The sequence below is a fragment of the Struthio camelus genome, chromosome 1 (genome assembly GCF_040807025.1).
Source record: "Struthio camelus isolate bStrCam1 chromosome 1, bStrCam1.hap1, whole genome shotgun sequence".
Taxonomy (NCBI): Eukaryota; Metazoa; Chordata; class Aves; order Struthioniformes; family Struthionidae; genus Struthio; species Struthio camelus.
In genome coordinates, this window is record NC_090942.1 from 45627190 (window position 1) to 45639650 (window position 12461).

General features: G+C 36.4%; 1 protein-coding gene across 1 annotated transcript in view; it reads left to right on the forward strand.

The window, feature by feature from the left end:
• The window catches only part of PTPRQ (protein tyrosine phosphatase receptor type Q), a 136876-nt gene that overhangs the window by 61721 nt on the left and 62694 nt on the right, over positions 1 to 12461 (forward strand). Inside the window, exons 37-42 of the mRNA XM_068936374.1 lie at positions 1170 to 1330; positions 2986 to 3131; positions 9562 to 9730; positions 10187 to 10477; positions 10765 to 11040; positions 11833 to 11984. Coding sequence (XP_068792475.1) covers positions 1170 to 1330; positions 2986 to 3131; positions 9562 to 9730; positions 10187 to 10477; positions 10765 to 11040; positions 11833 to 11984 — 1195 coding nt within the window. The remainder of the gene's footprint in view (positions 1 to 1169; positions 1331 to 2985; positions 3132 to 9561; positions 9731 to 10186; positions 10478 to 10764; positions 11041 to 11832; positions 11985 to 12461) is intronic.

Consider the following 12461-nt stretch of genomic DNA (forward strand, 5'->3'; position numbering starts at 1 on the left):
ACTGTTCAAAATGTCAGAACATTGAGAAAAACGTACATGTTGTTAACTTTGTCTGTTACTAAGAGAGTTGCCCCAGTCAGTAGATATTTTGTTAAAAATTTGAAAGGGATTGGGAGATTTTAGGGAACACACATGTTCTCTTTTCAGTTGTTTCCTAATGTAACTGTGTTTCAGGAGGATCAAATGATGATCTTTGCTTCTGGAACATTCATATATCAAAGGATGAAAATGAGTCCATCCAATAATTTAGAATCAACCTTTCCCTTTTTTCAGAATTAGGACTCCTCCTCTTGTGTCTGGAGACCTCCACAGTGACTCCTGGAGCAAGATGCTTCATTTTACTTGTTAAATTATCATGCCTGTATGAAATCCCATTAAAAGCACATGGCACCCACTCACACAGAATTCTTTGCAGGAATGGAACTTTAGCTAGTTTTCCTCTGCTGTCTTTTCATAAAAGATGAAGTTAATTTAATGAAGAATAGCAGGCTTTTAAAATTCAAGTTAGTTATTTCTGTCTCTTGTTTTACTTTCTGATAATAATTTCATACCTATGCTAATACCAACATTTTATTAATGTTACATCTTATAGTCTTTCTAGGCTGGTTTTGACCTGACTAGAGTTCCATTCTGATCCCCTGCTACATTCCACCAGAATTAACTCAGCACCAGCTAATTCCTGTTCCATATCATCTTCTATTATTCCATTTATAACTTCAGCCTTCTGACCAATTTCACAGAGTCACAGTAGGGCATGCTCCCTGCTATAATCTTTTTATATTTCGCTATTCCTGTCCAGAGAGACAGTTTAGTTATGCCCTACTGTGTCCTTCCCAAGGGTACCACATAATCATTTGATAGCGGTTACTAGATAGGCATGCTCCTCCTTGATATTCCATATAATAATCCTCAGTCCTGATGTAATTTACATATACATCTCTGGGTTTTTTTTTTGTTTATTTTTAAGCAAAATTAGGGGTCCCGCTGTGATGCAAGAGTACAAAAATGACTTTTTCAATTTATGTGACAGAACTCATCCAGGTCTTTTTTTAAAGCCTCAAAAAATATTGTTTGCTACAATATTGCCTTTTAAAATTTGATATAGTATAGCACAGTTGTATACATACAAAAATGGCATATATGTAACTCATAAAATGTTTTTTATTTAGGAGTAAAACGTCAGAAAGGAGTGTTAATGTAACAGAAACATCACTGCAGTTCACAGACCTGGAAAATAACTATGAGTATAGTGCTTATGTAACAGCAAGTACAAGATTTGGAGATGGAAACATAAAAAGTGATGCTATAACATTCAGAACATCTGAAGGAGGTAAGCATAATATGCGTTGTAGTATGAAGGTAGTATCTGTGATTTCATTCAACCTTAAACTTCTATCAGCCTTATATAAATTAATAAAACTACTGAAGTGAAAGTCGGGTTTTGACAGGTCAAGAAGAGACTTTCTACCTGTACAAGTGTGTGTAGATGTGTGTCTGTGCCTTTGTGGGTGTATATATATCTATATCTCTTTGTATAATATTATGATGGGTATTTATATTACTTTTCTGAGCAGAACATGGCATTTTCCTGCAAGACTAGTTAGATTGAAATATTAATTTAATTTTAAATTTTGAAATAAGTAAAATGAGTGTTATTGCTCTATCTTGTTGTGATACAACTTTCTGGTAGGGAAAATAGTTTATAAAGTGCCACAAACATAAAATGATTTTAATTTGAAAATGAAACCTGTAAGGGTGCACTGATTTATTTGTTATTTGTTTATTCTGTTTTAATGATTTTATACTTCCAAAGTGATAGCTGATTTTTATAAATGGTCATACAATAAGCTGTGCTTTGAAAGTCAGGCAGGTACATTACTGGTTCTGGTTTCACCATATGTTATATTTCTACAGTCTGTTCCATAACTGATAGTATGCCGGCTTATTTCAAAATCCTCCTGCATAGACAAAATGACTTCTTAACACACAACCACTGGCAGGATTAGTGTCTATCCAAGCCAATTCTCCAAAGACTTTCTTAACCAGCAGGTTGTAGGTATTCCTAATCTTTGCTACTGAAGCTGTATGGAAATGTGATCTGATTTTTTAGGGAAGAATTTTAAGGCACTGATTCCAGTTACAGTTCTTCTTCCAGTTAATATTTTACTGTTTTATACAGACTGGAACAGCACAAAGCAAGAGACTGAGGTAACTTCGTGTTCAGTACTCTAATATTTGCTGCTTAGATCTTTTTTTTTTTTTTGGATGGTGAGAAATATGGACTTAAATTGTCTTGAACTGACTTAAGGAACTGAATTTGAGTCTCTTACATCACTGTGCTACTGAGAAGGACTGTACACTGCTGTTCTTTTCAGGATAGAAGGAGGAGAGGCTAATTGAAGAGTTACTCACACAGTCCTTACTGCAATTCAGTAAGCTGGGGTAAGACTCAAAAACAGAAGTGACCGTACCATCCAAGCCTAAGTATCTGGTTTACCTTCAAGAGTTGGGAGCCTAAACTCCCTTTATAATCAGCGAAGAGAGACATAGGCTTCTCATTTGAGTTTTCTGAAACAAATGCCTTTTTTTGATCCTATTAAGTATATATGCGGCCATAGACTTCCAGCTCTGTTAGTCAACTTCTGTGTCTGCAGATTAGATGGTATGCAAATTCTGTCACCCATTAGTGTGCATGGACAACCTAGAATTTCCATGTGCCCAAACCAGTAACAGGACAAATTCTGTGAGAATAAAGTCTATTTGTGCAAATGCAACTAAATATAAATATATCTAAAAAACGGGGTTTTAAAAAGTCATTTATATTTATTACTTTATTTTGTCATTTCCAGAAGCAACTTTTCTACCATATTCAAAAATACATTTAGTTTGATGTAAGATGTTGTCAAATCTATAAGGAATATTTCTTGGGCACTAAAACGTACAAAACCGTATGTTAGGTATGCTAAAACTTGATTATTTTTCCAGCACCAAGTGATCCGCCAAAAGATGTTGTGTATAGAAACCTTTCTTCCACATCCATAATGCTATTCTGGTCTCCTCCTCAAAAGCCTAATGGAATTATACTGTATTACTCAGTTTATTTCAAAAATAATTCAGGAATTTTCATACAGGTAAGCTTCTTTTGATATACTTATTTCAAAGACTTCAGTAACGTGTTTTAATAGTTAATGTAGTAAAGATTAAATCAATTTTATAGTTATCACTGTATTTTTTTCATATTTCCTTTATCACAAGGCAGCTTTAACTTATAAAGACAGAAGCACATCTTGTAATTATTTGTGTGGCATTGTACATCTCACTGGGCATTCTTATTATTAAGCATGAGAGGAAAGAAGCATCCTTTACAGATTTTTGGTTACAAGCTTTACACATATGGAAGAAAGGAAAGAACTGTGAAGTCATGGAGAAACCAATGCACGAAAAATGCTGCATAACTTTATGGTCAAGATATATCTAGTGTGAGGTAGGCATGTGTTTGAGGATAGCTAGAAAAAATATTCACATGAAATTTTACAAATCCTTCAATTGAATCTCTGCTGACATGCTTCAGTGTAGGTAGATCTCTGACTTCTGTGAAGCTGTGTGGTTGCCAGGCTCTGCTTTCAGATGCAAGGAGGACCATGCCCTGAATTCACATTCTGATGAGATTGAAACTAGGGATGAAGTTCAGAGCTTCAACCTGTGCTTTGCACACAGTTCTATACCAGCAGCATTTTTCTTAGCTTAACAAATCCCTGGAGAAACCATTACATCAATGCATAACCTGAACAAGCCCACCGTATGAAGAACGTCTACATCTATCTACTTCTTGGACAGCTCGGAGTTTTAGAGGAGGACCACAAACTTGGGCTGTTCCTGCCTTTCGGAAGGTGGAACTATGAGGTGAATGAGTAAGGTGAAACTGATACGCTGAGAGCTTTAACCAGTCTGGACTTGCCCGGGATGCTGGAAATGAAGGAACAAGACAGAGAAGATGAAGGCATAGTAGCATTGCCCCAACAAGGTGAGAGTTCAGTTTCATTATTGTGTGATGCAGCTGGGCAAGGAAAGGATGATGATATGGGTAGAAGTTACCTCTGCTTTGGCATGTTATATGGTGAAGAACAGAAAAGCGCTCATAGCAGTTCTGCTTCTAGTTGTGGAAACTATGATTTTTCACTCTTTCAGCTTTGATTTTTCATCACACCCCACTGCAGAAAACTGACAAAAGATAGGTTTCAGCTGCTGTGGCATCTGTCTCTTACTGGCCATGGGAGATCACCATTAATCTCTCAACTTGTGATCCACTCCTCGTGTCTGCTCTCCTCAGCTCCCTTTGCCCTTCACATAATCATGCCTTTATGTTCACTGTTTGGCATAGCAACTGCCCTTTCTACATTGCTCTCCTATCCTTGGCATTCCTGTGGATGCAAGATGGATTTCAAATGGACAAAAAAATACCCCCTGCTTCTGTTAGCTACTCTGTATTACTCTTTTTACAACAGAGCAACGCGTATGTGAAAGCCAGCCTGATATATACAGCTTACAACTGTCTGCAGTTTAGAAATATATCCGTGTAGTTGCAGAGCACTTGTTTATTGATAAGTTTCATATTGCACACAGTATTTGAAAATACATAATGCCTGGTTGGATGCTCCTACATCTAGCTTGCCATTTACTTGTGTTTGTCCCAATTGTGTTCTAACTTTAGGAGAAATAAAACAGTAAATGATCTTTCACATTTCTGGGAACCTCAGCTTCTCAGACACTCCATTGTAGGCAGTCATTCCTTCCCAGTCTTTCATCTGCTTCTCTGTCAGGAAGTAATAAAAGAGGTCTAAGGCATAAAGCCTATCTTCCAGATGCCTGAAATAACTGCCCCATCTGAAGAATCTCAAGCAAATTCACATCTTCCAGTGCTGTCACAACCCAAAATAGATGTGTAAGTCTTACTGAAACTACTACCATTCTGTTATCTCAGGTTTGTTCTCACTTCTCCTCACACGTTCTCAGACTTCTCAAACATATTAAACCATAATAAATATAACAAACTTATTATGAATAGCATTGTTAAAAATGAGATCATAGTAACTGCAGAGTGAAGAGCTTTGCTGAGAGGAGAAAAGCAAAAGACCTGAGGTAAAAAAACATAATTTACTTTTCGGCATGATGCAGAAATTTGCAGGAAAAACAGTTGTCCTTTAACCAAAAAAAAATATATATTTACGTACCTTCATAGGGCAGAAAAATAATATATACTTTCTTTGCTTTACAGGTCTACATGAAAAAGCACACTGTGGCTTTCCATTCAGAAGGCCTGCGATGCTCAAACCTAAGATTCAGAACCAGAACAACAGGAAGAAGAATTTAGTAATAGAGATCAGATTTGAGGATTTTGGTAAAAGAGTGGGCTATTTCTGTGGGAGATGCTGACAGGCTGTAAAAAGAGAGGATGTTGGAGAGGGAGGAGTAGCTGGTAGGCAAATATATAGGTCATTATCAGATCAAGGCAGAGATTCCCAGAAGTACAGTGAGGAGAAATGGCAGCCTGTGGTGGTAACTTGAATGTCTTTTAGGCATTGTGGCCAGCAGGGAGTAGAAGAAACCCTCCCTTGCACTTGATTAGGTTCAAGATCAGCTTTATCTTTTATATCCTGCTTTTTGGGTCCAAGGGAAATGCTACTTTTTTGGTTATGTTCATTACTCTACCCCAATCCAGTAAAGAGATGACACATACTCTAACCACGGGCAGTTTGTACACAGGTGACGTGGCGCAGTACCTCTGGTTCACATCACTTGTGTGTGATACTGCTGGACTCCTGCAGTTTGAACTTGTACTTTTACAATAGCAACATTGCAAGTTTTGTGCAGTGGTTCCTTGCATGATGCTTGAAGCAATCATACTGCCAGTGTTCTCAGTTTTAGAGTGGAAAACTTGGAGAATCCATGGAAATAATTTTCTCTTTGCTAAATACTGATCTGTAAGCGATATTTACTTGAATAAACTCCTGTTTTATTCAATCTCTGTACACTTGTGTTTTGATTAATAGGAAAGTGGGAAAGGTGCTAATTACAAGTATTTTAATTCTGCATGACTTTCACAATAAATTTACACTTGGAGAAAACTTTCCAGTGTAGGAATTTCAATACAGATGGCAGTAACAATCTTGCCCTGCCAAACGAGACGGAGGAACCAGGAACTAAGCAAAGGAGGAAAAAAAAAAGTCTCTTCCAGGGACTGAGCGTTTGACCCCAAAACATCCATCTCCTGTATTTCAAGGCAAACTAAGTGACCAGGACTGGATGTAGTTCAGAGTGGAATTTGGCTTGCTGTGCCCTCAGAATGCGGATAAGGGATGCAAGCAATGTGCTGTATCAAATATTAAGCACAAGTCGTCTTTCACCGTATGACCAAAACAGGAGGAAAAAAAGGAACTTCCCTAAAATACACTGCAAATGTGCAAATGTGTGTTGAAGAGATGGCCTCAGAACAGTACAGCACACAAAAAGCAAAAGTCTTCACTTAATTAGGTCAGTACTGGAACAGTGTGCATTAAATGCCTTGGATTGGATGGCTTGGATTAGCCCTGACAGTGTGAGCACACTCTCACTTGACTACCGGAGTAAAGTATGTGAGATCCTAACTCAAAATTGCAGTGCAATACAATGAACCTAAAGACAGAAAAAATGGAGGAAAATGTTAACGGTGAAGAACAGCAGCACTGTATATAACTGATATATGTCTGTATATAACTTATTACAACTTTACAGCACTGGAGTAAAGCCTTCTTCCTGGGCTGACGCTCTCATGGCTTCTATGTATTGCTTACACTTAGCTGCTTTCAATAATCTGATACTTTGCTATGTCAAAACTTCTTTCATGTATAGCTGAAGAAGGGGACAGAAGGAAGAATTTCTTCAGCTGTAGCCAAAGATCCTAAGCAGTTTGCTTTCATCTTCAGCCACAGTTAATTGTAAAGCTTCCTATGGTGTTCTGTACCCAGGGTACAATCAGTACAAGTTTTGTCATTTCTCAGTTTGTGCTCAAACACCTCTTCCCGCTCACCGTTACTCTTAATTATGTGCTCATTCTTTTCTAATATTTTTTCATAGCAGAATTGTGAAGCAGTCCCCGATTATCAGTCCTTGGGCTCTCCATAATAAGGGGGCTCCCTCTTAAACAAGTTTCTGTTGAACCACCAAAGAGCTTTCTGTTGTAGCACTCAGGTTGGATCACTAAGGTATCCTGTGCCCAGCTGGCATACAGCTATCTAAATTGTAAAGCTACGCTTTTTAAAATATGAGTGGGATTTTCAGTTGATCATAGTGATAAACTCATATTCAATCTACAATCGAGATTTGATGTGTCAAGTAGTTTGATTGTGTCAACCTTTGATGTTTTTACCTTTAAAACTCAGGGAATTATTTGAGGTCCTTTTCTGGATCTCCTGACTAATAATGATAAAAAAGGAGTGTTGTGAAATGACAATTCCAGTTCACAAGGTATTTTTCTGTTGTACTGTGCTTGAGCATCGGAAAATTTAATTACATACATTGGAATGTCATCCTCCATTTCCTGCGTCTTGCCATACCCAAGTGTAAAGCAAAACTCCTCCCAGCCTTTTTCAGTTAGTTACATCAAGATAGTCTTAACTTCTGTCTGCTTTTAGCAGAAAGTTACGGGTTAAGATGGAATTTCTTAATATGTCGACTGACATTGACTTAACCTAATATTTGAGACAAGCCTTACAGTGTGGCTTAGGTGTGCGCATAAAGAGGTTTATACTGCCAGTTTGTGCAACAGAGGTTTATACTGCCAGTTTGTGCAACTTCTGTTCTGCTTTCAGAATGAAGGCTTACTTTGCAGTGCTGAAAAAAGTATTTATTTATTTTACGTAAGCGCTGGTGACCATCTGCCAAAATAGATCTTCAGATATTGGTATAAAAATCATAGGCAAATCAGTAAGAATATAGCCTGTTATTTTCGAGAGAAATAACATAGTTTTGCCTGTACAAAAAAATTCAGTCAAGTGTTAAATTAGACCTATTAGTTGATACGTATTGGTGACAGACCTCACGATTATATAGAGGGTTGTCAGTTTTCACAGTACTAACACAACTGTTTAGTAAAGAGTGTCACAGTGACTTCTTCAGTAGGAACTTTCCTCAGGAGAAAGATATCCTATGGTTGGTATGCAGTTTTAGTATGCTCATGTTTATATACAATATTTTTATATTTAGCTATGCAAACATTACAGTCACCCTCCTCCTGTTTCCGTTAAGTCTACTATTTGGGCCCCTCTTTTCTAGGAAAGCATTAAACTTAAAGCCAGGTTTGATTTTAAGGAGATGGAGGGTGCAGATAAGTGTAACATTGAAAACAATGAGCATGCTGAATAGCTGAAATGTGTGCTACGGAATTCTTCAGGGGGTTGGACAAAATCCCTCCCACCATGAAAATGTTGCTGAGAAGGACTTCTTTGGTCCTGAGAGTGCTCGATGGGGCAATGTGGCTGCTGGAGAGGAATGACACTGACTCTTCGAATCAGGAACAAAGCCTTGGCTTTCCTGGAGCTGAATATGCATATAGGGTATGCCTCTCAACCGAGTCTTCAAATCCTGAGCAGAACTGCCACAGACCTTCTAAGTCAGGTTCCTTGGTAGCAATTGGAGATTTGACACTTTCAGTTATGTCATATAGCTGACCTTATATAAATATTCTGAATGAATTTTTTTCTTTGCAGTTTCCAAAAAGTTGAACAAATAGCCTCCCCCTAGTGGAATATCTGGAACCTATACCAACAGTGGCAGTTTAAGTGAAATTTTTAATAATTGAGATAAGGTGGGATTTGGTCCTGGTACAGCTGTCTGTTGTTAGTTACTAACTGCACAAGGCAAAATATGCTGTCCGCTCTGTCAGTTTAACACAATTCACTGGGGATAGTCGTTACAGAAATTTGCATTAGAGATAGGGACAAGTGTTTAATGAAAAGGATGACTAACTAAAGAAAGGAACAGTTTACCAACGGTTGTGGTGAGATCTCTGTCACTGTATATTTTTAATTCAAAATAGGACAGTTTCCTGTAAGATTTACTCTCACAGATACAGAATAAAATGAGGGAAATCCTTTTACGTCTTTCATGTAGCAGATTAAATGATAAAATCACAAGTGTGATAATGTAATCTATGAAGAATTAACAAATACTTTTTTGGTTGTTTTTGATGTGATATGGATACATGCGTGCAATGTTACAGACCTAATTTGTTTTTTAAAAAGGTGGATGGGCATTCAAAACTACAAACAGCAAGAAGAGACAACTATATGCTCTGTAGTGCTTGCAAGGAGTCATAATAGAAAGTATATAACAAATTATTTGAGTATTTCAGTAAAAACCAGGAGTCCTGACTTGATCCCAAATCCAAATATAAGTTTATTTCTCCTGAATAGTATGGTGAATCATCTCTTGGTGGTATTGCCAGCTAAATGGGAAGCTAGAAAACTAAATTGATGAAGAAATCACATTTATTTTGAGTGAATTAACACAATTTCTTTCCCTTAGAATTTCACGAGTTATGGTAACAGCAGTGGTGGTGTCAATGTGTCTCAGTCTGCAGTTCTGGATGGCTTGGCGAAATACAGCCATTATACTCTATGGTTAACTGCAAGCACAGCTTTTGGAGATGGAAACAAAACCAGTGAAATAATAGATGTGTGTACAGATCAGGATAGTAAGTGGACAATTTTTTTTAGTGTTACAGTATACATCACTGCTTCTAGCTATTACATATTTTGTAATTTTAAAATGGTTTTACTGTTATGATGACAAAGTTAAAAAAAAGCCAGTAAATACTGTTTTCAATACTGTATTTTTCCTTTGCTTATAAAACATTTTGATCTCAGTCTTTGCTTTGTAATGCGGAGAACATAGTTCATGAACTTTGTTCACAAGCAGTAATAGAACTGTCATTTAAGACTCATTCAGTGATCAAATTCAATAGATGATTATCCCTATATGCTTTTGATAACGAAACATAAATGATTTAAATAACAGTGTACAAAATATTTAGTATATTACATAGGAGGTTTACAAAATAATCATATGTTGGGCATTTATTTCTGTTTTGGTTTTGGGATCTTTATTACTATCATCCATGCATTTATTTTTTGCTTGTTATCTCTCACAGTCCCAGATGGTTCTGTTGAAAATCTGGTCTATCAAAACATTTCCTCATCTTCTGTAAATGTAAGCTGGCTTCCACCATCCCAGCCAAATGGTTTAGTCTTCTTTCATGTGTCTTTAAGCTTATTACATTTGGAGACCAAAAAGATACTGTCTTTCCTTACTTACAACACAAGCATTATTTTTGACAATCTGGAGAAATATACTGATTACATTGTGAAAATTACACCAGCTACTGGAAAAGGATCTTCTGAATTGCATGCTCTAAGTCTGCATATCAAAACTGATGAAGATGGTAAGTTTAAGAATAGTTTTTATTCATTCCTAAGGAAATGTATAAAAACTTAATAGCTTTCTAAAGAAAAAAAAATTATTCTTGTGCTTATTTTTCTCCTGTTACTTAGAAGTTTTTTGTGATACAGTAACACAGATAACTGGTATCATACATTTCTGTGTTGAGACCGTGCAATAGAATGTTCTATTCAAAGCACAAGTTTAACTGATAGCTAAAAGGCATTTTTCATTGCTGCTCATCTTTTATGTGGTTATCCTTGTTTTTCTTCTTCTTATTTCTTAATGTAGTCCCAGAATCAGCACCTATAATCAAAACATATTCAAATCTCTCAACTACCTCAGTTATGCTTTCATGGGACCCTCCTGTTAAGCCAAGTGGTATCATAATAAGTTATGATTTACATTTATTTGGCCCAGAAAGGAATAATTCATTCTCTACCTCCAATAATTTTGTGATCTTGGAAGACCTTGCACCATTCAGACTGTACAGCATTTATGCAGCTGCAAGAACTATAAAAGGACTTGGTCCTTCTGCTGTGCTTCTGTTCTACACAGATGAGTCAGGTGAGCAAATGCAATTGTAACAAGCTTTGAAATTTTGGACCTACGTTGTTGCACCCATCTTAGGTCTGAAAATCAGAACTGGAGAGAGTTGAGGTGAAGGTTTTGTTTTCCACTGGTCTGTGCATGAAGAGAAAGAAATGCTACAAGGGAAGTCTTTTTTGAGTTTCCTCCTCCAGCCTCTGTGTGCTGGAGGAGGTCACATTCTGCTCAGGATACTAAAAGTGACTCCAAAGAGAAAAGTCCTTTGTCTTTGGAACGCATCACAATTAGCCAAGTGTGAGGAATTTTGAAACAAGCAACAATATTTTCCTCTTCTTCCCTCATATATGTGTAATTCAAAAATGATCAAACCTGGAAGAATTTCTTACGCATTCCTACAGGTCTCCTTTACAAGGCCCTACTCTCATCTATGAGGTAAATGACGTATTTTAAATATATATTACTGTGTTCCATATGTACTGTAGAAAGCAAAGTATATTTGATTCCAACAATATATCTAATATGATTTTTGTCAAATGTCCTTGGTTCTGACAATGAGGCTCTTTAAGTGATTAATGGATTCTCTAGATCTCTAATTAAATATCCTTTGCTGACGAAACAGGTATTCCCGATTAATGGAATTCATTTTCTTTCAAAAAGAAAGAAAAAAAAAGAAAATAGCAATGAATTAATATTTTTTTGAGTTCAGATACAAATTGTAACAAACCTCTATATGTTCTGTTGCTTCTGAAAAGTTTTTATATTTGCCCGGATTATTGTAATTTGGAAATCAAGAGCATTTCTCTTTTGCAGTGCCATTAGCTCCACCTCAGAATTTGACCGTTATGAACTACACTGCAAACTCTGTGTGGCTAAAATGGGATCCAAATCCTCAGCCGAATGGTGTTATTATGAGATACAATTTTAAGATTTATCAAAACAACAGTGAAAAAATATTTTATCAGGTATGTTTATAATATTTAGCAGTGTTTAATCTTTTGGGCAGATATGTGATTTTTTCATATCTTAAGAACAAAATATATTGAAAAATATTTTGAATGTCTGTTATGCTCCTAGGATTATGAAACCCCTCCAAATTCTTATATTCTAGAAGACAGTTTTCTTACTTCTCACACCATGCCAGTTGTTCAATTTTTAAAATTACACGGAGAAAAAGTGGTTAGATCTTAATTTGCTCTAAGCTTCTAGTATTTCATTAATGATGAGCTTATTAATCTTTAGCCCATATTTCAGTGTAAGTTAGATGTTAGAAAATGACAAAAACAGCAGGGTTTTTTGGCCACCTTTGTTTAGCAGTCTAGTATCTCTGGATTCCTGGGACTCACAAAAGAAAGAACGAAATTCCTAGTAATGTTGAAAAATGGTTGAAACCTGTTTAAAGGACTTTTTTATTTCAGCTGTGTAAGAATAATTAAATACAT